This window comes from Balaenoptera borealis (genome assembly GCF_965194805.1).
Source record: "Balaenoptera borealis genome assembly, chromosome: 12".
In the NCBI taxonomy this organism is placed as follows: domain Eukaryota; kingdom Metazoa; phylum Chordata; class Mammalia; order Artiodactyla; family Balaenopteridae; genus Balaenoptera; species Balaenoptera borealis.
Genome location: NC_138869.1, coordinates 88237068 through 88264504, shown reverse-complemented (window position 1 = coordinate 88264504; position 27437 = coordinate 88237068). Strand labels below are relative to the sequence as shown.

General features: G+C 39.2%; 2 protein-coding genes and 1 pseudogene across 3 annotated transcripts in view; 1 reads left to right on the top strand and 2 right to left on the bottom strand.

Annotated features, from left to right (window-relative positions):
- LOC309607342 (olfactory receptor 2M2-like) overlaps positions 1 to 27192 on the bottom strand; it is a 33914-nt gene extending 6722 nt beyond the window's left edge. Inside the window, 3 exon segments of the mRNA XM_082345802.1 lie at positions 1 to 16673; positions 25875 to 25963; positions 26790 to 27192. Of these exon segments, the coding sequence (XP_082201928.1) occupies positions 1 to 64 (64 nt within the window). The 5' untranslated portion in view covers positions 65 to 16673; positions 25875 to 25963; positions 26790 to 27192.
- ZNF322 (zinc finger protein 322) lies at positions 15283 to 16491 on the bottom strand (the record flags this gene model as incomplete). Its single annotated transcript, XM_082347271.1, has 1 exon — positions 15283 to 16491. The coding sequence occupies one exon, from the start codon at positions 16489 to 16491 to the stop codon at positions 15283 to 15285; it is 1209 nt and encodes a 402-aa protein (XP_082203397.1).
- LOC309607341 (casein kinase II subunit alpha pseudogene) lies at positions 16683 to 25867 on the top strand (annotated as a pseudogene). Its single transcript has one exon. The product of its transcript is annotated as a casein kinase II subunit alpha pseudogene (transcript).
- Positions 27193 to 27437: the final 245 nt, after the last annotated feature.

The following is a 27437-nucleotide window of genomic DNA, read 5'->3' as shown; positions in this document are numbered from 1 at the left end:
GCGTGTGACTAAAAATTCCCATCAAGGTGAAGTCAGAGCTAAATGTCTGATCCACCCATTCCATGATGAATATTTTCTTTATCTAGAACCACAAGAAGTTATAAATGTTAAATATCTGGGACAGTTACTTATTCACTGTCCACTCTATGTGTGGTACCCTGGTAAACCAACATACATGATACGGTCAGGACTGGAAAAGGATGAGCAGAGACTTTGCAGTCAGGTGGCGTTAATCACACTCAAGCTCCACCACTACCAACGTGCATGTCCTCTGACAAGTTATTTCTACGTGCTTCATTTTACTTCCTTTACATAGTAGAGATAACTTTTTAATTAAGTTGTGATTATTAAACAAGATATCAATGCAAACCACAGCATCTGGACAGGGCATCTGACTTCTCAAGAAACATATAAGCATTAGAAACATTAGACAGGATTATATCCATAAATTTATCATATGTCAGTATGTAGTGAATTCTGTAACAGAGGATGAGAGCATTTTGAATGTCATTGCCTATATAGTAAAGTAAAATAACGACTAATATTCTGTTGTTTCCAAGAGATATTAACTTTTGCATTTATGTAATCTTATTTGTGCACCAAATTTAGAGACTAAACAGGACTACTACTTATACAATTACATAAATGATGAACTTCCAGTTCAGAATAATTGGTAAATAACTGCAAGTAATTTATACATCATGAATAGATGATTTAATTGTGGATGAGGAAGTAAAAAAATCAAAATTATGATTTATGTTTCAGTCTGAAAGGGCAGTTCTTGAGATTTCCCTACCCAGAGGAGGATTTAACTGAAGCTTAAGTCCATTAGAAGGACCTAGCAGTTTTTTATTCACCATTGTATATTCTTTTTTTCTTAAAGAGGGCCCCTCAGTGTTTTAGAAGTTTCAAGCCCAGCCAGAATTGGCCTGTCCTTGCTCTCATCCCTTCATTGGTAGAAGGCCTATGCGATTCTATCATCCAGAGACTGTCTGCATCTCCTGCCTTGATGTTGGACTGTGGCAAGTGACCCATCATTGCACTGTGGGTATCGTTTGCAAACGGTATCTTTCCTGTTTTCTCCTACTCTCATCCTCCCTGCTCTGGAGATTCATGTCCACTCTAGACTGCCCTTCCTCCAAATTTTGTGGTGAAATTAGCATCTGTGTGTGTGGTTTGTGGGAGGAGACTATGAGGGCTATAATGCGCTTTGATCTAGTCTACTTAGACGCTAGTACTAATTAAGAACACTGATCAAATCCATATTTAGCCTTTTGCTTTTTCTGGAATACACTAGGATTTAGATCCAGAGCCTTCATGATAATAACGTAATGGTATATTTACTTTTAACCTAATAACACTTCAATTTTACTGTAGTATTTTATGCTGAATAAAATTCAAATGAAATCAACTGTGCAGATTATTTCAATAAAAATACACAAATTAATGTCTTGATTAAATTAATTCAATCAGTATTCACTCAGCTAATACTTAAAACTTTTACCATGTTCAGAAAATTATTTTGTAAACATCAAATAATCAATATCCCTATTTACTAATGATAGCATTAACTAACAAGAGTTTTACTTTTCAGATATCTATGCAAAATTATTTTCTAAATAAGTTATTAGAAAAATAGACAAGTTTACAAAACAAGTGTTACCAAAAATATGGAGTTCTCATCTTAATACAATCAATGAAGATAACAAATTTCAAATTCTTGGTTTTTATTAATCAGGGTATTTCAACTATCTCTAGAGTTTTCTGCTATTCTCCCATATTATTGGTTTTAACTTTAATTTTTAAAAAGGTTGTAATTAAAATAAAATGTGCATATTAAAATGGAAATTCTCATATCTTGTTCCCCACAGGTATACAGTTTTTAATAATTTATTTCACCCGCTGGTTACAGCCATAATAATACACTTTTCCTCATGTCAGACTTGACACGAAAGTCACAAATTTATGTCTTTTACAACAAGTAACAGTTGTTGGCCAGGATGTGGAGAAAAGGGAACTCTCGTGCACTGTTGGTGGGATTGTAAATTGGTGCAGGCACTATAGATAGCAGTATGGAAGTTCCTCAAATTATAAATAGAACTGCGATATGATCAGTCATATTCTATTGCATTTGATTCTATTGATTTGAATCTAATCCCCAAAGTTATATGACCCAGATGTTCACTGCAGCATTATTTACATACCAAAGATATGGAAGCAACTGAAATGTCCATCCATAGATGACTGGATAAAGAAGATGTGGCATACATATGCAATGGAGTGTTACTCAGCCTTAAAAAAACCCCGAAACCTTGCCATTTGCAACAACATGGATGGATCTTGAGGGTAGTATGCTAAGTGAAATTAAAAGTGAAAGACAAACATTGCATACTCTCACTTACATATAGAATCTAGAAAACAAAACAAATTGAAAACAAACTCACAGATACAGAGAAAAAAAATGGATGGTTGCCAGATGGGAGGACGTGGGGACTGGGTGAAATAGGTGAAGGGGAATAAGAGGTAAAAACCTCCATTTACGAAATAAATAAGCCATGGGGATACAATATACAGCATAAGGAATATGGACAGTAATATTGTAATAACTCTGTATGTGGACAGATGGTTACTAGACATCTTGGTGATCGTTTCATAATGTATGCAAATGTCAAATCACTATGTAGTACACCTGAAACTAACAATATTGTATATCAACTATATTTCAATAATAAAATATTCTCTTAAACAGCCTTTCTTCTCCTTTCCCATTTTCATCATACATTTTGATAATTATGGTATTTTTTATATCTGTTTCTTCTATTATCTCTCTTTCTAATTTTGTAAAACATTATTAAAAGTCTATTTCTCTTTTTACTGGATTCATTAGAGAGAAAGATGAGTACCTATATCTCTCACTGTGTTACTTCACTAACTATTGTTCCTATTGACAACATTTATTAGAATGTCTTTTTGAAAGATCTTATGATGATTGTTTATTGATTTAAAACTTGAGCCAATTGAAACTTTGTGATATTAAAACAATGCAAACAGTAGGAGCACGGATTACTCTCTGATTAACTACAGGTTTCTACCCTGAACGGGTAACTGAATTGTGAACACTGGTTACTTAAGGGGAGCCTGCAAATGAGAAAATTAGATGTGGGCATTGTAAGAGGAGAGCTAACACTTAAAATGGCCAAATACCTAAATAAGGAGAACTTTATGTAGGGGTGCCAACACCCTAGGAGAACTCTTAATGTTCTGAGCCAATGTCATTATTGTCTTACAGAGCAGTACCGGTTTCATTTGTTTTGCTTCCAGGTATGCACTTGGCTGCCAACTGCTCTGCATGAGGAATGAGGGTTGGAGAGAGAATGGTGGTGGGGCTGACTGGAACAGCATTCTTTGAGCAGATCTTCAGTTAATGCCTTTTCACGTGGGACCTTTGTGTGTAACTCACGACTGCATCAACTCTGGTTTGTTTTGTTCATCAGATACCCCTGTGCTTTGATCCTTCCATGTATCCCTTGTAATATTTATTTTGCTGATCCTCTCTTCCCCCTAAATCATTGTCCTTGTTTATTGCTACACATACTCTTCAGCACTCTTGAGTTGGAAACCCTCCCAACACTTTCTAAACACACCTCTACAACAGCACTTTTCAAATTGTATTGTAATAATTATTATATATGTACAGATACCCAAAGGTATATGCACATATATGTTCTCACCTCCATGAAACATAAATACTTTGTTACCAGTGTCCTTAGCCATTTCTTTATTCTGTCTTCTGAAAATATTTATAACCATAGTGTCCCTTAATTCTTTAACTGTAAATCTCAATAATCATAAACCATAATTTTGGTTTCTTCACTCCTTTTTATTCCCAAAGACTCAGTCACACAGTCATACGAATTTGTTATTAAAACTAACTCTCTCATTCATACAAGTGCATCTGTTTTTATACCCAAAATCCACAATCCTAATCCTCATATGTTGATAGTTACTATACAAGCTAATTAACCCTTACTTCTGAAGATCCTTAAGTTTCCAGCTCATCCTTTACATATATATTAGTGGCCATTACTGTACTTCAAAAAACTCCAGAAACTTCAACCTAACATTCAGCGTGTTCAAGGATGTAATCAACTTACTAAATAGAGTTTAATTTTCCATAGGAATATTGTACCTCACTCAGTTGGCATATTTCCTATTCTTGACACGTGTTAAGTAACAGTATCGAAACGTTGAAATAAGGCAAAAGGGCAGTTGGCATTGCTTTTCAATATCATACAAAGGCATTGTTTAACAGACTCTCCCAAGAATTATTTAATACAGGGAATGTACCTGTGTTTGTCTCTGTGTTTATGTGTGTGTGTGTGTGTCACTATTCATGGGAACATGTAGTGTTTCTTCATTCCTTCCAACGATAAGAATTTCTGATCAAAAACTAATCTTTAAAATTTGCTAGAGAGCTTAAAGTAACAGCTGATTAAAACTTCTCTGTATTGTCACACCTGCAAAACTATATCTTGCAGCAACACTAGTGGTCAAAAAAATTGTGGTTCAATGATTTTCAAGAACATCTTAGACTGTCTTTAGTTATACAAATAGTAATACAAAGGGTTTTATATAGTAATACACCTAAAATCTTAAACCGTGTTAGTTCAATCTTTTGTATTTTACTTTCTTTCGCACAAAAGAAAATCCCCATCCAAATGCTCGCAAAATGCTTTCTGCTATATAATCCTGAATTAAGGGCCCACGTGTCATTGATCATTACAAACAATGTATCATTAAACACTATATGGCTATGCCTAATTACTTCATTAGAGTACAGAATGAGATTGAGTTTACCTGTATTCCTAGTTCCAAGAGCAGGACCTTCCAAGTATAAATTAAATACATATATATGTAAAAGGAAAACTGGAGAGAGGAGAAACAGAGAAAAACCTCTGCTGAGGAAGACGACTGAATTAGTTTAAATTTTGAGCAAAAATGACACTTGGAAGGAATAAGAAACTGAGGAGAAACCACATGGAGAGGACAGATAAAAATTTGGACATGGTCAGGGCATACCAAGTATGAAGAGGTCAGTTCCTCTGTGGATGCCGGACTAACTTGTATTTTCTCTTAGTTATAACACAGCAACATCCTCCTCCTGCAGAACACAGTAAAAAGCCTGCCGCAGGACAGATGGAAAGTACTCACTTAGTGCCGTGATTCTCACAGTGCAATCCCCCAACAAAGTAGCATCAACATTCCCTGGGAACTTGCAGGAAATGCACATTTCCAGGCCCCACCTCTGCCCTACTGAATCAGAAATATGTTTTAACAAGCCTCCAGGTGATTTGGATGCTGGCTACTGTTTGAGAACCACTGCTGTAGTCCATCTTCCTGCTTTCGAAGAGGACCCTCTCATGGCATTCCATATAGAGAAAAGCTAGTACCTATTGGAAACACAGGGCTACTTCTGAAAATTTCCTCTGCCTCTCCCAGTAACATTGTTAAATTTTCAATAAAGTAAATCCTTTACTTCCCCTCCCGTGGATACAATAGTCTCTGATTGCTTTTTGTTTTTAGTACCATTGAGTTATGTCACTCTCCTTGTCAGAGACCTACACAGGCTCCAAACTGTCAGAAAATCGAATGACAACTATTTCTTTTGGGGGTCAGGATACTGCACAAGAGGTTACTCCCACCATCTCAGGAGGTTTCTCCTCATTGTTTTTTGACACAAACCCTGAGAATTCTACTCTTTCATCCCCAAATATTTTCTAATATGAGGTCTTGGCTCAGGTTAGTTCCCTCATGAAGAAGCAGCTTTGTTCTCCAACTCACCCCAACATTTTCAGTTCGTTCCTTCACTCCAGCTCTAGAACAACCACATCACCCTCATGAACTCTATTTCATTTTAATAGATCATATGCTCCCCATTCACTAAATTCAGTCATATGGTCTCTTCTACTGCTCTTGGACCAGAGTGCTGAACTGGGATTTTGAGATCAGATGGGTCTGTGATTGAATCATTGCTCTACTGCCAACAGTGATATTCTCAAGAATCCTCTTTAAAAAAAAATTCTATAGTGAGACCAATATCATCCCTCAGTGTTGTTGCAAAGATAATAAAAGATAACTCAGCATAAAGCTTAATCCAAAACATACGAACTCAGAAAATATAAGCTTCAACCATCTTATTACCATTACCATACTTTTGGTATTTAATCATATTGTATTAGTTTGCTAGACTGCCATAACAAGGTACCAAAAACCAGGAGGACTAAACAATCAAACCTTCCTGTCTCACAGTTCTGAAGGCCAGAAGTGTCAAATCAAGGTGTCAGCAAGACTGGTTCCTTCTGAGTGCTGCAAGGAAGAATCAGTTCCATGCCTCTCACCTAGCTTCTGGTGGTTGCTGGCAACCTTTGGCATTCCCTGGCTAGTAGAAAATAACCCTGATGTGTCCTCCATCTTCGCATGGCAATCTTGCTGTTTTGTGTCTGTTTCCAAATTTCCTCTTTTTATAAGGCCACTAGTCATCTGGATTAACACTCACCCTATTGACCTTATTTTAACTTGATTACCTCTGTAAGGACCAAATCTCCAAATAAGGTCACATTCTGAGGTACTGGGACTTCAACATATAAATTTTGAGGGACACAATTCAATCCATAAAACATATATTAACTTCCATCTTTATTTTTATCCTATTATTTTGTATAATGACTTATTCTCTAAACTAGAGTATAGGCCACTAAAAGATAATGTCATTTTAAAAAGTACTATTTTAATCAAATAGAACTTTGCTTTACAAAGAGTTCAATATGTGCTTCTTAGGGGAAAAAAAGTGTAGATTTAATGAAATAGATCCATGAAGAGATTCTCTGAATGAGTTTTAAAGTTGTGTACATTATAGTACAGTCAAATCATAATGTCTTATATTCACATAATATTCTTTAAAAAGAACCCAAGACCTAGACAAGACTAATATTTCTCAACTTTTAAATATGAGATGAATTAAGGTAGGCCAAGTTAAGATGAAAATATATCTACTGCTTTGGAAGTATCTAAAATAGTATAGGTTGTCATCCATTTCTGCCTCATTGAAACCATGAAGGTGCTAGAAATTTTGAAATTTAAACTTCTTTTTCCAATCTTACCTTCTGGTGTTTCCCAAGAAGAAACAATAGCACTGAGTAAATAAAAAGGCTTAAATTCCTAGGATTTTTTCCCCTAGTTAAATTTCTTAGTCCATAGGGATTTAGTCTCTTGCCTTTAATTCCACTGGTGAAGTTATCTTCAATTTTTTCCAAGGTCATCAAGGTAATTGCTTCTGTTTCCAGCATAAGCTTTGTTTTTGATACCAGGTAGTAGAGAATGATCTGTTTCTTTCATCATTAATAATACAGACTGCTTGAAATAGTCACCTAATGTCTGGCTTTAAACATCTTCACAATTTCTCCTGCCTTTGAGTGGTTCTCAAACTTAGATACTTACTAGAATCTTTTGAGGAGATGATTCAAAAATGTTTTCTAGTACCTGACCTTTCTGGACTCATTGAATCAGAATCTCTTCGGAAGAAACCAGGCATTGCTATGTTAAAAATCTTCCCAGTTGATTCTATTGTGCAGGCTCTCTTCTTCCAAAGTTAACAATGACATCTTGGTCCCTGGATTTCATTGTTCTCTATCCCATGGAAAAACTTGTTCAATAAGCTTTTTTCGTTCACCCTATTTTCTTTGTCAGTTGACACTTTTAGATTAAGCTACTAATAAGCCTCAAACATGCTTGTTCTTCATTAAACAGCTTTCATATAATGCATAGGCTTGCTGCCAGTGATATTTTACTTTACTATGGTTAAGAAAAAGAGCAGAATTATTTGCTAATTCAGAGTCTGAGATGATTGCTGAGTTGATGAGGGATATTCCCTTCTGTACCACTTTTTTAATTATTACTTTTTGGGGAATATTTCAAATGTTCAATAATGGCCACACATTGTCTTAAAATAGACATCACCAGTCACTATTGGCCTCTTTTTCCTTATGACAGGAGTGATTCAAATACTGGGCCTTCACTCAACAGTCATTACATTCTTAGTTCTTTGTATGGCTCCCACTAAAACTTCCTGCCTGACCCAAATTAGAAATCTTTAAAAGCTCAGATTCAAATGCCTGATACTTATCATCAGTTGGACAGTTTGGGGATATGTGTTAGTTCTTCTGATCACCGGGAAATGTGGAGTCCTATCATTTCCATGAGAAGGACCCATGGGAGGAGAAGTCCAGTAAACACTCAGAAGCCCCAGTAACACTATGAGTAAGAATAGTTGGAGAGCTCCTCCCTATAAGTGCCAAATGAGGGATAGATGGAGCCTTACCAAAACTCTACCTACCTTATTTCATCTCAGTCCCCAAATCCATTAAGCTACTTTGTAGCTGATTTAGAGTATTGAGCAAGTTTCTGTGTAACTGGGCTTCATGATACCAGATCCAATGGTGCATCAAGGGTCCGTGTTAAATAGAGATGCTCTATGAAGCCTCTGTCAATTCACAGGAAAAGAATAACTGAGAAAAAGCTCCTCACTCTTTACTGGGCTTTGTAGAGACTTAATGCTGCACAATGGGATACAAAGGATGGCCATGTGACCTGAGCTTCCTTTTAGATATTGAGTATCATCTGACGCATAATCCATAAAATTGTGCAAGCCCAGTAGAGTCCTTCATCCATGGATATCTTCCATAGTCACTTCCGGTCATCAGAGAACAGATACCAGAGAGCCTTCCAAGGATGTATGAGTTCCATATAAATTCATATTTTGTACAGATATTTATATTCAGATATTTAGATTTGAGTAGCTAGAAAGCAATATGAAACACAGTCCAAGTACAGAAAGCACAGTAAACAAAAAACAAGTATGTTCAGTGGATAGCAAGGAAAACTGCCTAACTAGGTAAGAGTTTATGGAATATAGGAAAATGTTTTCAGTTATAAGTAATAGAAACCCAACTCAATAAGACGTAATCAAAAAGGACTTTTTTTCTCATCTTTTTTTCAGCCATGGTTCTTGACCCATCTCTTGGCAATTTTCTCAGCTCTGCTTTCTGTCACTCCCCAGAGCCAGATCAACCATGCCTGTGGACTGAGTGGGGAGGAGTTTATATAAGATTTTTCCTTTAGTCTAATTGGGCCAACATAGTTTATGTGCCCACCTTAGACCCATAATGCTAATCAGGATAATGCTAGGTGCTAAATTAGCTTAAACTTGGGCTCACAAACCAAAGGAAATGGTATTTCATGCTTGAAGTTGCCCTCGATTCATCAAACCACACTCCTGCCGCACAACAGATGAGGGTGAAATGTCAGCTCTAGATTAATTTCAGAAAATATATCTAAAAAGGGATCAAATTTTAGGCTCCGTAAAAGCTAGGTTAGAAAACGTACAGTTGATGCTATAAGTAATGGAAAGTAATCTATTTAAGGTTGCATAAGACAGTGTAAAAAGCAGGTAAACCTACTGAACTGAGTAGGATGGAGAGAAAGAGGAGAGATAAGAGAGATTATTGTAAAAATCAAAACTAATAAGTTTCCGGACTAGAGTGGTTATAATAAGAATGCAAATGAAGGAATAAGGGTGAGAGACATGAAGAAAGTATAACAGGATCTGGTGACAGGGGAGAGAAAAGAAAGAGTCAAAGATGATACCCTGGCTCAGCAAAGGTGGTGCCATCAATCCTAATGGAAAAATTGGGACATGGGTCAGTGGTTGGAAATGGAAATGAGTTGGATTTTACATGGTTTGAGCCTTTAAGAGAAATGACTCAGGATGCTGGAAAACTAAAATTAGCTCTTATGGGAATGAGAATTTGGAGGTTACTTACATCTGAGTAAAAGACATACAATACAGATGAATACATTTTCTAAGAAAAAGCAGGTAATCAGCCCCTATGCTTTATGAGATTAGGAAAAAAGGAGCCAACATAGGCGTCAACAGAAAGAAATGTCAGAAAGACAGGGTGAGAATCAGTACTATACTGTATTGCTAAGGACAAAAAAAGAGGCAGGCAACTGATGTGCCGTGTTGGAGAGCACATCATCCACTTTGTTTCAAAGGTCGCTCATGATCTTTGAGAGAATAGCTAGGTAGGAAACTGTGTAAAGCCAGATTATAGCATGATAGGAAATGAACACTTAGAAACGGAGGCAGTATAGATTTTAAGCTGGTGAATTCTGGAAAGGGGAAAATTAAGAGAAACACTAGCCTATTAAGGGCAACCTAAAGTTTAAAAAAAAAAAAAAAAGACAGGGAATGAAACGGCATCTATACATATTTGAAGACATGAGGGAAAATCTCAATGAAGGAAATAAATGAAAAAATCTAGAGAGAGATAAATGAGGAAGGTTTCAGAGGTTGTTGAAGAGAATGTGCTTGGCATGTTAAAGGAGTCAGGACGTTTATTCCTTTGGGAGAAGAAAGGCAGGATAAAGAGATTTGTTTTGAAGTGGTCAGGAGGCCTCTACTAGAGATTTTTCTCGTTGGAGTAGATGATCCTATGCAGGGGTGGTGGTGGCTGAATAGGGCTGGAGAATGAGGGCTGAGAGTGTGGGCTTATGACATTGACAGAGGAGAGAAGACAGGTCACTGCAGCCCTGTTCCAAACAACTGTGACTGTTCCAAACAACTCCTTATCAGTCGCCTGCTCAGTCAGAAACAACTGATGTGTTTTAAACTGCCTGTTGGTAAATCATGGCCCTACTGCCCCCGAACCAATTGCCCTCATTTCTCCCAAAGCAGCTCCAACTTCATCTGCAAGACTGAGGCTCCTCATCTAGACGAGGTGCTGGATTCAATAGTGAGGATGTTCACTTCGAATTCCATATAAAAGACTTCTCATTTTCAGATACATTAATGCAAATTGCTGAGCCAGGCAATTAAGACCAAGATTCCTGGATACAAGAGGGTTGCAGAGAATTTGAAAGTGGGTATAAAAGATAAACAACAGGAGTTACTCCAAGAGACTTCTCCTTTCTTCACTAATTACCAATTATTTGATGTTATCAGTTACTACTGAGAGTTGGATTCCTATACCCCTATTTTTAAAGTGTCCTGTGCCAGATGGAAAAAGGATTCTCTCTGCAAGGGTTAACTGCCTTCAGCCTCCCTCACTTTAAAGTCCAAATCTCTGCTTGGGTAATGACACAAGCTAATATTTTGGGCATGAAACAACAAAGCTTCAGTCACATACAAGTCCTCCCCAGCCCGTCAGGAAGCAATGTGAAGAACTCTTTCAAGAAACTCTTGGGGCATACACGTGTACTGGGAGGCACCTTTCCCTTCTTCTACCCGAGTGTGGCACCATTTCTCCTCTAATTACTTGTAAGGGCTATGACTAGTGTTTTTCCCAGAAATATTTCTCGCCACAGCCCAGCTAAACGTTGGGATGTAGCATCACTTTAAGTGGGGGGATAAGCATAAAGGCCACAGGCCTTGTTTTAGCCACACCACTTTATGTCAAAAGAAAAAACAAAACTTGAAATTGTACCATTTTCCCTTCCCCTTTTCATCCATCCAAATTGTCTTAACTTTTCTTTTCCCACAATGAGAGCCACTTAAAATGCTGGGACCTATTCTGTGGCAGAGCAAACAGATGTAAACTGGGGCAAACTTCATAATGGGAGGTAAATCAGTGCCACCATTTTTACACCATCTCCTTTGCCTCACTCCAACACATGATAAGATGAGGTGATAAGAGGTAGAACTGGAGTCATACATGAATTCCACTGGGAATTGAAAATTCAAAATTGTCCTTTATTTTGAGGGTATAGACAGAAGTTTTGTTGTTTCTGAATTTTAGTCCCAAATACGGTCAGTTTAAGCTATTACTCCTCCCTGTGCTCTGTATGTAATGCAATGGGGAGGCTCCAAAAGGATCCAATGCCTACAGCAGAGCAAAGACAATAACTCCTTCCAGGTTTCCATTCATTATTTGCCTTAGCATCAAAAATTCCTGGAATTCTTAAAAAAAAAAAAAAAAATCTTGGAATTCTAGAGATGGTCCAATGGCTATCATCACCACCAGGCCAAAGGGTCACATGAATATCCACTTTATTCTTTTTCCCCCCAGCTTTACTGAGATATAACTGACAAATAAAATTGTAAGGTATTTAAAGTGTACACTATGACAGTTTGATATATGTATACACTGTGAAAGGACTCCTGAACATCTGCTTTATTCTAACGCAAGTGTAGGGGAAATGCTTTTTCTTAGTACAGTGGAGGCAAAAATGGAGTTTTCAGAACAATGCTTTTATTTAAGAATTAAGGGAAAACAAAAACATTAAAGCATAGGAATACATTGACTGAATACAAGTGTCTCGTTTGGTCTGAAATCGTGAAAAAGTCACTCTGACTACTTACCTGAGGTAGATTTAGGTTGGCACTGTTTCAAGAGAACCTCCATCCATCCCAGAAGTTACCTCCTAGTTTTGGTTACAGGCTCCCAAGTGGTCCTTTCCAACCTCAGGTTATTCTATATGAGTAATACCAACACCTTTTTCCCCCCATGGTTAAAAGCCCTCAGACCTGTTTCATACCCCCAAAGTTCTCTGTCTGAGGGATGGTCCATTCTTAATTTACTTAAAGACTAGAGACAATTACCAGGAAGATTAGTTGAAAGAAGGGGCAAGTCATTGCCCTGCCAAAGATACAAACTCTGTTCCCTTCTCCAAGTTCTCTCTAATGACTAACAAGTAGCCATAAGGACTAATTTTCATCACCACCAAGCCATACACCCAATACTATTTTAAGAATTACAATTGTCAAACATATACTAGTGATAGGCATGGTTTTCACCAAAGAGAAACAAATACATCTTGTGTGTTTTATCACACCGAGCAACTATTTATGGTATAAGAGCTATTTATGAAAATTACTAAAATACATCAGATCAAATAAACTTCTAGGACCTGTTTTCTAAAAGAAGAAAGAAAAAAACACCCTAGAATCAGATTCCTTATTATCACTATGAGCTATATCCTCTGACCCTAAGATTATCAAGGTCATCAACCAGTCATCAGGATCAAAGCTTAGAGCCATACACAAGGTGGCAGTGCAACAGTTGGCCACCGCCATGAGTCCGAACACCAACGCTCTCTGGAGTTCAGGATTTGCTAAGATAAACCAGAGGACTCAAAATACTTATTCACCAAGCCTACAGTCCCAAATACTGTAGAAGTTTTAAGTATTTATATTAAATGTCTTTTAATCTGAGGGAAGAAAAAAACCTCAGAAGTGTCCACTTACAGATCCCTAGATTAATTAGAGTATTTCTGGAGAATATTAAAGGTAATCATAATTATTCTGTTAAGTTGGAGATAAGTGCTTATCCTTAAACCTCTGATGAATCTGCCAACTACTTTTCCCTTCTAGCATTTAGAATCCTACATTACAAGCGAAATATATACCTTATATTGTGGTGATTGCAGTCTTTTCCCTGGGAATAAAAAGTATTCTCTTTCCTTGGCAGAACCGAAGTAAATGAAAGGCATGTCATTATGCGGCTTGATTTGCTATAAACAGCAGGATAATGGAGTGGAAAAAAAAAAAACAAAACACCAGCTTTTGAGTCACGATTCTCAAAATCAGAGTCTAGCTTCTCCATTAATAATGCATCATTATGTGTTTTACTCTGTAAAGTTTAAAGCCTACTCAGGCTTAAACCTTTCTTTCAGCTTTCTCTTAATTATTTTGCAAGGAGCTGATGAGGATATCTTACCATTGAAAGAAACATGATAAATGAAGTCACAAAAGTATGGGTACTAGCAAAAATCATAACTATTATCCTGGAATGTGCATCTCTGAGTTGAGAAGAAATGAATCTCTAAAGCTGAAACTGCAAATACCAGTAATAATTTGAAAGATTTTAGGGAAAGGAAACTTGTGAGGGTATGCCTCAACTCACAAGTAAAAAGCTGAGTATTCTACCTCGTTATGAGGTTGGCCCTCCAAAGGGGAAGCCTTGGGAAGAGTTTTGATCTACGATAACTACTCCCTAGCTGCTTAGTTCTTTTCACAACCAGCGAAAGGTTCCCATGCTGCTATCAACACACTAGTCCCCATTCCAGCCAAGACTTACAAAATCGACAGAGGCAAAGTAAATGTACTTCTTTCCCCCAACAGTAACACATGCCACACCATCTATCTCAAGGTTACAGTCCTTTTCTTTATTGGAGTTCCAAATTTTAAAAACTGTAAGTAAAGCAATCATTAAGTGGTTCAGATAAAAGAAAAGCATCTTTACCTGAGTTTCCCATCAGGCCTACTCTGACCTGCCCTACCTCCTCCCAGAAAAAGTTTCTGGGTATCTAAAAAAAAGTTTACATATTGACTCATTAAAAGTCATCTCTACTATATGGGTCAACTAACTATGAGAACAGTTCTTCTCATACCTATTAAATGTACAGAGTCCACAGTTAGATCTCTTACTAGAACAAAATTATCTGCAGAGTAGGTTCTTTGGGGCACAATAAGGTAGGGATTTCCTGCAAGGCTTTTTTTAGACTCAAGGTTATTTATAGGGTTTTTCACTTATGTGAGTTCCCCAGTATACCACAAAAACCAATCACTGACAGAAGCTTTCCTCATTCAGAGAATTCATAAGGTCTTCCCTCAGAGTGTTTTTTTTTTTTTTTGGGGGGGTGCAAACCCAAGAAGGCTCTCCACCTAATGCTTCTGCCACCTTCAAGGTAAATATAGAAATTTTCACCTGTATGGCTTCTCTGATTGGTAAGAAAGTCATAGTTCTGTTAGAAGCTTTCTTCACACTTGTGGGGGTCTCTCCCCAGTGGGGTGTTCTGACATCCAACGAAATGTGCACACTCTCTGAAGCACTGTTGACACAGGGTATTAAAAATGCTGTCCACCAATGTGAATTCTCTTGGAATGAGAAGAGGTGACCATTGCTAGAAAGCTTTCTCACATTCACCAAATTTGTAAGGTTTCCCACCTGTATGAATCCTCTTGTGGGTGATCAGATACAAGCTTGGACTAAAGGTTTTCCCAAACTCAGAGCATTTGTAAGGTTTCTCATTGGAGTGGTTGATAAGGTTCTGTAAGGACAGCTCTCTGGGCAAACCATTTCTCAACTTCCTACAACTGCAGATTCTCTGGTCCGCAGTGAAATCTGAGCTCTGAGGAAAGTCTGAGATTTGCTTAGAGTTCTTCATCTTAAGGAGTTCTCTTACATTGTAAATACATTTTTTATGGCATTATAACTTCTTGTCTGGTCAAGACATTTGTGAGGCTTCTGATGCATGGGGAGGGCTGAGCTCAAGACCTTTTTCACCCACATCACAGATATATGGTTTTTCACCGATGTGGATTGTCTGATGTTGAAGAAGGGCTGAGCTCTGGTGAAAGCTTTTATCACAGACACCGTATTTATAATGCAGCTCCTCTGTCTGAGTTCTCATTTTCTGTTGGGCAACAAAGTCCATGCCCAGGAGGAAGCCACTCTCACATGCAGACCACTGATGTGGTTTCTCTTCCATGTGAATTCTTTGATGCACAATAAGGTCTGAACTACAGCTGAAACTCTTCTCATATTCCAGGCATTTAAAAGTGTGAGTGTGAGTTGCCTGGTGCCTGATTAGGTTGGCGCTCCGAGTAAAACTTCGCATACATTCTAAGCATTTATACGGCTTCTCACCTGTGTGGACTCTCTGGTGTACAATAAGGTCTGATTTCTGGCCAAAGCATTTCTCACAGGCACCACACTTATAGGGCTTCTCCCCAGTATGAACTCTTTTATGAACAATGAAGGCTGAACGGTGTCGGTAACTTTTCTCACACTTATTACATTTGTAGGGCCTTTCACCAGTATGAGTTCTCTGGTGGCTAATAAGATCTGATTTCCCACTAAAAGCTTTTTCACACTCCAGACACTTAAATGGTTTCTCACCTGTGTGAGTTCTTCGGTGTCTTATGAGGTTTGTACTTCGGCTGAAGCATTTGTCACACTCACTACATAGATATGGTTTCTCGCCTGTATGGCTTCGCTGGTGGACAAGCAGATCAGAGCTCTGACCAAAATTCTTGCCACAAATATCACATGTATAGAATTTTTTACCTGCATGTGTTCTCTGGTGTCCTGAAAGGGCTAAGTGGTGCCAAAAGCTCTTCTCACATTTGCTACATTTATAAGGTTTCTCATAATTGTGGATCCTCTGGTGTGAAATAAGATCTGAGCTTTGGATGAAGGTTTTCTCACACATATCACATCTATAAGGTTTCTCCCCAGTATGGGTTCTCTCACACATAATAAGAGCTAAGTTTTCACAGAAGTTTTGCTCACGTTCAAGGCACTGGTATATCTGATCATCTATTTGAGCAATCTCATGCACATGAATAAAAATCTTTTTACCCTTCTGAGGGCACACATGATATATTTTCCTTTTTTGAGTTCTCTGATTATACCTCTCTTCTGAAGTGTACATTTTCTATGGCTCTCTCCTAGGGAGTTTTCCACTGGTCTTCCTGACCCATCATTTTCTTCACAGTCATTTTCTCAATGAGAACTTGAAAGATACATCTGTTTTAGACCTTTCAGTCATGAGCAGCTCCTCTCTGCAAGTTTCCAGCATCATATATACTAATTCTTTACTTGGTATTTCCAACCCTGTGAGACAAAGAAGAAGTATTATTTATATTCCTTTAACTAAGAAAAAAATGCTCAAAATTAAAATTGCTGCAGAAAAGACAGAATTTCTGCATCAAAGTCCACAAGTGCTCTAGGTTTTACAGGGGTTGAAAGCAGTTAGTTTTCCTCTTTGCTAGTATAAAACCAATCAGCAACACATACAGGGCAAGTACCAGGAAGAATTGTTTCTTTAATGAACTCAGGTGATCTCAAAACCAGGATTCCTCCTCTTCCTTTGGTTCAACTGAATAATCAAGACGCCTAATAATTAGTACGCCTGCTCATGAAGAAAACAGTCCAAAAGGGGCTATGAGTATGTGTGCAGTCCTTTCTATAGTGAGGTTTGGAAGAAAATGGTTAATGATCATTAGAATTCCCAGTGCAAAGAGAGAGAAAGTAAGTTTCTATGACTATCATCCTAGCTGTGTGATGTCAGGTAAGTTACTTAATCACTCTGTATGTAGTTTCCTCATCTATAAAATGGATTAATGATGGAAATTATCTCACATCATTGAGGTGAATAATAAATTAATCACGATCTATCTCATGGTAAGCACTCTGTGTTAGCTATTATAATAACTATTATTATGATAAAGGGGCCTAAGATTCTGCTTTGATATGGTCGTATGAGCACAAAGCTTGCTCAAAAAGAAAAATCCCAACTTACTGCTGATAAAAAAAAAATAGGATGACTTTGCTTCCTATTTTACTGAGAAAATCTAAGGAAGCCAAAAACCAAAAACATAAAAAAAACACTTCCACATGCTCCCACCACATCAACCAACCTCTTCCAAGTGTGGTCATGCACTCTCCATCTTTCCTTCTGTTACCACGGATAACAAACTGCCCCTGCTCAATCTAAGGACAGCCTGTCCATTGGTGTACTGGATTCCACCCCTTTTTGCCACAAAGACATCACTCCTGCAATTCTATCCTCTCTCTCCTGCAATATCAATTTGTTCTTTCCTATTGGATCACACTAATCAGCAAACTAGCTGTTACCTCTCTCCTAAAACAAAAGCACTAACAAGAAACTTCTCTCAACCACCTCACGCTCGATCTATAGTCTCACTTCTGTTTCTCTTTACAGCAAAATTCCTCAAAAGAAATCAACCTGTTTATTGTCTTTAATTCTTATTTTCCAAGGTTTCTGGAACATACTCCAATCAAATACCCTCACTACTCCACCAAAAGTGCTCCTATTAGAACCTACCAGTCCCTAGGAAATCTGACTCCTAGTTACCACTCCGACACACTTCCCTGCTCTTCTCGTGTGTACTGCACGCTAGTCACCTTGGCTTCCTTGCTATTGTTCAAACAAGCCAGGTCCATTCCCATTTCAAGGTCTTTGTGCTTGGAGTCTCTCCCTGCTAAAGTGCTCTTCCTTTAGATCTTCAAGGCTCCCTCTCTCACCTCACTCAAATCTTTGGTAAACTGTCATAGTCTCAGTAAGGCCTGACTGACCATCCTATTTTAAATTATGACACACCTCCACCCCAGCTGACCCACACATACAACACTCCTTCTCTCCTTTCCTGTTTTATTTTTCTCCATAGAATGTAAGCCCCTAAAGGACAAGGATTTTAGTTCATTTCATTTGCTGCTGTTTCCCTAGCACCTGGGACAGTGCCTGGCACAGAGGAGGTATGTTCACATATAATGAGGTACTTTGTAGCTGTAAAACAGGATGAATTGATGTGGAGCAATTTCTAGGATAAACCGTAAATTTTAGAAAGCAACGGTGTAAAAAAGTATGCTACATTTTGTGTAAGGATGAAGTAGAAATGAGAAACTACACATGTATCTATTCATTTGGCCAAAAAGAAACTCAGAAAAGAAGAAACTAATGAGTTTGGTTATCATCACAAGGTAGGTGTAAATGGGATCAAAAGGACAGGAAAATGAAACTGGTACCAAAGGGTGGATGGAAAGAGAGTCATACTTCTGTTAGTATATACATTTTTGTAAAACACACATTTTTACCTTTTAAACTGTTACATTTCACATATTCAACAAATACATAAATACATAAATAAATAGAAAAGCTGGGGGAGAAAAAAATTAAAATGGAATACAAATAAAACAAACAAGTCTGTATTTCAAATTAATAACAAAACCACCCAGGAGGGGGAAAAATAACTCAAATAATTTTATAATACAGTATTAGGATTATATAAACTCAAACTAAAGATAAAAAGGACTATAAACAATTACTGAACTCTAATTAGTAGGAGTTTTCCCCTAGAGTGGAAAAGGTTCACTACTTAATGTATAGCCTAGGAATGAACAAATAAATAAATATAACGGCACCCAGATGCTTCACTGTCAGCGAAGGGGGTTACAAACACAGAAAAGGGAAAGGCTAGAATGAACTCTGCATCTGTAGTGTTTAACTGGAATTAGAAGTATCAGTATGAGGTCAAGGTTTCTAAGTATATACAGAAAAAATAGAAATGTGTGTATATGTGAAAGTGTGTACTTTTTTTCTACTAATGTCTAGCTGAGAGGTCACAGAAACGATGAAATCCCAGTAGTAATGAGCACACCAAGCACTTAGAGCGTGGTTTCTAAACACCGTTTCCCATTGAAAGGAATCAAGGCTCACTGGAGAAATGGCTAATTCCAGGGTTTAGAAAGTACAAGATGAACCTGGAACATCTTGTTGTGTCAGAAAATAAGGAAGTGCTCAAAAAGTGGTGACAATATGCCAAGTGGACCCAGGAGCCAGGCTGAAGGGGCTGCCACTATACAAATCTGGAACAAACAACATCAAAATAAATAATGGTAGTCATAAATTAGTAACACAATAAGAATCCATGAATCCATACTCATTTAAAAAGTGAATAAATAGTCTGCCGCCGCCATATTGTCTGTGTGAAGAGAGGGGAGAGTGGCCGCTGCCACTGCAGCTTCCACCACAGTTTGAAGGAAACAGTTCTGAAACAAGGTCTTACCCCCAGCTGCCTCTCAACACAGTGACTGCCATCTCTCCAAACGTCAAGTCCAGCTTTGTCCGCCAACCTGTCTGACATGTCGGGACCCAAGCCAAGCAGGGCCAGAGTTTACACAGATGTTAATACGCACAGACCCCGAGAGTACTGGGATTACAAGTCACATGTGGTGGAATGGGGAAATCAAGATGACTACCAGCTGGTTAGAAAATTAGGCCCGGGTAAATACAGTGAAGTATTTGAAGCCATCAACATCACAAATAATGAAAAAGTTGTGTTAAAATTCTCAAGCCAGTAAAGAAGAAGAAAATCAAGCGTGAAATAAAGATTTTGGAGAATTTGCGAGGCGGTCCCAACATCATCACACTGGCAGACATTGTAAAAGACCCTGTGTCACGAACTCCCGCCTTGGTTTTTGAACACGTAAACAACACAGACTTCAAGCAATTGTACCAGACGTTAACAGACTATGATATTCGATTTTACATGTATGATTCTGAAGGCCCTGGATTATTGTCACAGGATGGGGATTATGCACAGAGATGTAAAGCCCTATAATGTTATGATTGATCATGAGCACAGAAAGCTACGGCTAATAGACCGGGCTTTGGCTGAGTTTTACCATCCTGGCCAAGAACATAACGTCCAAGTTGCTTCCCGATATTTCAAAAGTCCTGAGCTACTTGCAGACTATCAGATGTATGATTATAGTTTGGGTATGTGGAGCTTGGGTTGTATGCTGGCAAGTGTGATCTTCCGAAAGGAGCCATTTTTCCATGGACATGACAATTATGATCAGTTGGTGAGGACAGCCAAGGTTCTGGGGACAGAAGATTTACATGACTATATTGACAAATACAACATTGAATTAGATCCACGTTTTAACGATATCTTGGGCAGACATTCCTGTAAGCGACGGCAACGCTTTGTCCACAGTGAAAACCAGCACCTGGTCAGCCCTGAGGCCTTGGATTTCCTGGACAAGCTGCTGCGGTATGACCACCACTCATGGCTCACCGCAAGAGAGGCCATGGAGCACCCCTATTTCTACACTGTTGTGAAGGACCAGGCTTGAATGGGCTCATCTAGCATGCCAGGGGGCAGTATGCCTGTCAGCAGCGCCAATATGATGTCAGGGATTTCTTCAGTGCCAACCCCTTCAGCCCTTGGACCTTGGGCAGGCTACACCAGTGATTGCTGCTGCCAACCCCCTCGGGGTGCCTGTTCCAGCTGCCGCTGGCGCTCAGCAGTAACGGCCCCTTCTGTCTCCTGATGCCTGAGCAGAGGCTGGGGAGTCCACTCACTCCCTTGATGCAGCTGGCGCCTGGCGGGGAGGAGTGAAACACTTCAGAAGCACCGTGTCTGAACCGTTGCTTGTGGATTTATAGTAGTTCAGTTATTAAAAAAAAAATTATAATAGGCTGATATTCTTTTTTTTCTTTTTTTTTCTTTCTTTCTTTTTTTTAACTCGAACTTTTCATAACTCAGGGGAGTCCCTGAAAAATTATCTGCAGGTGGAATATTTCACGGACAAATTTTTTTTCTCCCCTTCCAAATTCAGTTCCTCATCCCTAAAGAACAAAAATAAACCAGTCTCAATTCTGGCTGTTGTGTTTGGGTGGAGATTTCTTCCCATGCCCACCATTGCTCCCCTACCATCCCACACCTTGAGGGGTTTGTATTTCATGCTCTCCTCCAGAGATTACAAAAATGTAGCTTCTTGAAGGGAGGTGGGAAGGAAGGAGGAAGAAAGGACCCAACCTACAAGAGCAGTGTACTGCTAGTCACTTATATCACTCTACTCCGAAAGTGCTTCAGTGGGGTTATACTGGTGAATCTAGTGGAAATATGTCGTAGTTACACTGAGATGCTGAAAATCTACCCAAAGTGCAGACAGGTCCTGAAAACGACTGTTCAGTATGAATCATGTCTTATTGACCTAACCTAAATGCAACTCACTTATAATTTAGTTTCAGTTCAGTTTAAAACTTTAATACCGTCCCTCCCAGGATCCTTACCTTGGTCCTCTCCCCTTTCATCTCCCAACATGCTCTACAGCTGGTAGGAGGGGGAAGGCAAAATCTTTTTCAGTTTTCTTTGACTTGGCCCTTTTGAATTCAGTTAGTTACTGTGTATAATTACTGCTTTTTACAAAAGAAAAAAACACTGTCTATGTTGGTTTCATGCTAGCAACTCTTGAAGAGCTAATGAGAGACGTGGCCACTGCATTTTATTTTAAGCTTTCTACCTTCTTTTCCTCCTACCTTCCCCTTCCCTCAGATGCCATCCATTGAGAAGACCTGCCCGTCAGTCTTGTAAATGTACCTGAGAGGTAGGAGCAGAGCCACTATTTCCAGTAAAACTGAAATGGTAGACCTGTAATTGTGGGAAAACTAAACTCTCTTGTTACAGCCCTGCCACCCCTTGCTGTCTGTATATACATAATACTTTGTCCTTCATATGTGAAAGATCCAGTGCTGGAATTCTTTGGTGTAAATAAACGTTTGGTTTTATTTATCCCCCCCCCCCAAAAAAAGTGAATAAATAGTGAGCGAGAAGGGAAAGTTTTTTCTTATATTAAAAAAGCCAACAATTAAATGTAGAATAAATGATGGAATTAAAGACATCACATGTCCAATGAAGAGTAACAACTGTTTCAGGCAAAAATATAGTGGATGAAAGTTTTATGAGAATCATGATATTTACACAATCTGAATATATCTCCCCACTAGATATTTAATAATTACAAAGACAAAAAAAGTAACTTCACAGTATAGAAACCTGGAAGACACCACCTTAACCAAATGATCAGAGTTAACATCACCAGTAACAAGATATATAGTTGCCTCCTAATATGATGCAAAGAGAAGAACAGAACATCACTTCTGTGCTATCTTGCCAAAAATGTATAACCTGAATCTAATCATGAGGAAACATCAGACAAACCCAAACTGAGGAAAATTCTGCCAAATAAATGGCCTAAACTTAAAAGAGAAGAAGTCTAAAGACAAAGTCTGAGGATATGTTCCACAATAAAGACATGAAAATTAAATGAAATGGGTGATGGTGGAATGGATCCTGGACAACAAAAAAAACTTATTTTTCTTTTCCTACAAAGGACGTTAGTGGAACAATTGGCTAAACTCCAATAATGTCTGGCGATCAGATAATAGTATTATATGAATGTTAATTTTTTGACTGTGATAACTGTAATGATAATATAAGAGAATAGCCTTGTCTTCAGGGAATAAACAATTGAGTATTTAGGACAGGCTTTCTCAACTAGAGTTCTGGCAAAGAACGAAGCCCTACAGAAAATGACTTGAGTAACTGTTTTTTCAATTCTTCCAAGGATGGCATGTAGCTAGTAGCACTGAACACACATGGGAGAGAAGTTAATTCATTGCATACCTATTACTTCAGGGCTTAGCATGTCTTAGGACTTTAGGGCCTAATTCTCTCGTAGTTTGAGATGAGGTATTATGTCTATAACTTACTCTCAAAAGGTTCAGAAAAAATGTACATATAGGTACATGTATGTATAGAGAAATTAGTATAGACAGACTCATAAAACAAACATAGTAAAATGTAAACATTTAGGGACTGTGGGTGAAGGGTGTATGGGTATTCTTTATATTATTTTATAACTTTTTTGTAAATCTGAAATTACTTCAAAATTTAAATGTATCTTATTTTGTTTTTTAAGAACATGGGAGCTGAGGGCTTCCCTGGTGGCGCAGTGGTTAAGAGTCCGCCTGCCAATGCATGGGACACGGGTTCGAGCCCTGGTCCAGGAGGATCCCACATGCCGTGGAGCGGCTAAGCCCGTGCGCCACAACTACTGAGCCTGTGCTCTACAGCCCCCAAGCCACAACTACTGAGCCCACTGCCACAACCACTGAAGCCTGCACGCCTAGAGCCTGTGCTCCGCAACAGGAGAAGCCACCGCAGTGAGAAGCCTGCGCACCACAATGAAGAGTAGACCCCACTCGCTGCAGCTGGAGAGGGCCAGCGTGCAGCAAGGAAGACCCAATGCAGCCAAAAATAAATAAATTTAAAAAAAAATATATATATATATATATAAATTAAAAAAAAAAAAAGAACATGGGAGCTGAGAGTTAGTATATTGTGATAGTTAAAGCCGAATGTTCAAACTCTGGAATCAGATTTTGGCTCAACTTCCCACTGTGCTCTTTTGTAGCTATGAGAACTTGGGTAAGTTACTTCCTTCAGCTTCAAACTTCAATTTCGATAAAATAACTAAGATACCATTACATATCTTAAGGAGTTGCCATGGGAACCGAGACACTGTCAATAAAGGACGTGGCTCAATGCCTGGGTCTCAACAGATGCTCAATAAATGGTAGGTTCTATTATTTTCTTAATTCCATCTTCACAGTCACAAAAACACTAACATTTCTTGAGCTCATCCTCTGTGCCTGTCTCTTATGCAAAGCCTTGTTCAAAATCCATTTAAAATAGTTAACTAAATAATAAATAATAATCAGTTAATGATTAATATGAAGATTAAGCAAAAACCAGAAAAACATTTATGGAGAATGCTAGGAGGAAAAGGAAGACTTTAGAATCACAACTAAGTAAAGATATGCATCCATACAGACAAATAGCTACTCTAAGATGCTGGCTGTATGGGAGTCTTGTCTTTTAAAAGGTGTATTACTGTTAAGGTCAAAAGGAGAGTAGAGTGGAAATAAACGATTCTGAGCATGGTCATAGCCTGGTAAATGAATTACAATATTCCCTAATTTTATCAGCCCAGGGTATCATATTTGCCCTAAATAGCCAATCAATTGTAGGGCACCAAGGAAAAAAATTAAAAATAAGGAAAAAATTAAAAATAAGGAAGTCTTTTAGAGGTCAGCACCTAGAAAATAAAATACAGTCTGGCTGTCAAAATTTAAAGTAATCCATGACACTTCCCTAGTTCAAAATACTATAACTGCTTCCTACCACTCTAAGAATAAAACCTAAAGTTTTCACTGCGCTGCATAATGTGGTACCTCTCCCTACCTTCAGCCTCACACAACACATCAGAATCTTTACACTTGCTCCTTCTGCCTAGAATGCTCTCCCCCCAAGTAGCTTGCTCCTTTATTTGATCAAGTCTCTGACTGAAAATTATTTCCTCAAAAAGAGGCACACCCTGACTACTTCATCTAAAATAGCTACGTCCCCTTAGCCTGTTTTACAATATTTCTCTTCATAGCACCTATCATCATCCAACTTTGTGGTATATATCTTATATTTGTTAACTTGTCTCTCTCCTACTAGAATATAACTTCCATTAGGGTTAGGACTTAGTCTTTTGTTCACTGCAATAGTCCTAGCGTCTAGAATACATTTGTAGAATGAATGAAAAATATGAATGAATATCAGAACCAAAATAGAGCCATCATCATCCTCTAAGCCTCAGTAGCAATATAACAGGCTAGGCTAGTAGCCCTGGCTGGTCCATCTGGCAAACCCAAATATATACTTCAAGTCTTAGCTTCAGGGTACCCTTCGCTAAGAGGTTTCTCTTACCTCTTCCTAGGAAAAGACTGGTTCTCTCTTCCATGGCTAGGATCAGAGTGCACAGAATAGGCAGACAGGTTGAGTACAGAACTTCAAAGCCCAAGGCTATCCTTACAGTTAAAGGATGTACGTGACAAGCAGATAAAGTCGATAAAGTGTTATCTAAAAAACTAGATAATGATTACTGTATCAGGTCCCAGGCTAGGGATTACCTCATTTATTTTTCATTGATTACATGGATTATCTCATTTAATCTTCCCAAGATTGTAAAATAGGTATGAATACCAATGTTTTCGCCTTACAGATAGAAAACCTGATGCTCAGGGCAGTTAAATAACTACGTAAGAACTCACAGCTAGTAAGTAGCAGAGCCAGTATCTAAATCTCCATCTTCTGACTCCAGGGCCTGCTTAAGCATAGGGCATACTGCCTTTTGGGGGCTGCAAATCAATCACAAAGGAATTACTAAAAGCCTATTGTGAATAAACCTGTTGAAAAGGAGTAGAAAATACACTTAAATTCGTAGGACAGGACTCGGTTTTAGCACTCTGCTATCTCAGGAGCTAAGAAAGGGTCATGTATCTTCTTTCCATGTATCTTCTCCCATTCCTCCTTGTCTCCCCCAGTTTCCCTCTCCTCCGCCCTCAAAAATCCACCGTTTATATAGAAACATACAGCCTGGTATGTTACTTACCATAACAACAAAGACTCAAGACTATCTTCCTTTTGGCTCCAAAAGGTCTCTAGTCCATAACTATTCACAACACTCAATTCTTCCCTCTCCTAAAGGAAAAAAAATCAATAATGTAGAAATTTATAATTTTTGTGAAATTTATAACTTTTCTGAGGCTTGGACATCAAAAAATTGGTTCCATTTACTCCCCAGTCTGGTCAGTATCTTTCAACCGTAACTTACATCTTCCCACCTTTCCTTACATTCTGTTTTCTCCTGCGAGAAGCACCTGCCACTGGTAGCCATCAGTTAGTTCCTTCCCAACAGCTCTAGACAAAACATCGAGAATCCCTCTGGGTAATGACTAACCTTAACTTCATAATAAAGCCCTGAGTCCTGTTCTACTTGTTTCAATTTTTACCTCAACTTCTGAGACCAATGACCCATTCTTCTACCACTATAAACCTCAAGATGCAGTTGATAAGGGCATATGATACAAAGCTATATATAATGCCTGTTTCCAAAAATGGTTATGGAATGATTAAACAAACCAGATTTTTGTGCATACAGATTCGATGCAACATGACCAATCTCTGCCTTAAAGATAGGGGTGGGCGGTGGGTGGAGAACATTCAACGTCCTTGTTTTGATTTTTCCCCCCAAAGTGAAAGATACACTTAGATCACTTAGAAAAGTGCCTGGCAGTGTTTACTATTATCTCCAGGAACGATAGTACTAAGCTTCTCTTCCTTCAACTTTTCATTGACCTCCTTTCAGTCGCCGTCAGGGGGGGTCCCAGACCCTGCTCTGTTGCGAGGACCAGAGGCTGCTCCTACCAGGCGGAGGCCGAGGGGGTCTCCGGTCCCGCAGAACCCCTCCCCCGATCCCTGGGCCCCGCAGTCCATGCCCCTCCCAGGCCCCGCGGGCCGCGCTTACCACGGCAGCAGCCGGCGCCGCCTCTCCGCCTGGGACGGCACTTCCGGTTACTCTCCGGACACTCGGCTTTGGGTTTCCCGGCGGCCGCAGGCTCCGGGCGGTAAACCTAAGGGCCCACCTTCGGGAAAAGAAGGAAAGCCAACCTGGGAGGCCGACGAGAGCCAGAAGCAGCCCCCTTTGCGTGGCTCGGCGAGGGCAGTTGGGGCCAGGCCATCCAGGGGGCGCTTTAAGGGCCGACAAGGCCGGCTACCCGAGCCCTTTCAGCCTAGCTGGGAAGCAGCCGGAGCAGCCCCGCCCCCTCGAATCACATGATCACCCCCTGTTCAGCCACTAGGGCGCTCCACCCCCGGCCTCTGGGCCAATAGGGGCCGAGCCTCTGGACAGGGGGCGGGGCCCTGGGGCGCCTGCGCTCCGGGGCCCTTGGTGTTTCGGGGCGGAGCAGTGGAGGACTTTATTTAGGGATCCTTTCTGATGCTACGGACGTCTGGGGGTGACGAGAGGACCCCACTGCCACCTTGTCTAAGAAGAAGCAACCCTGTTTATATTACAGTTTCCGACTTATGTTCTCTTTCCTGAAGGCTGTTAAAAGAGGACTCGAGGCAGGAGGAGCCTCAGAAGACATGGATGCCACCGACCCAGTGGAAAACA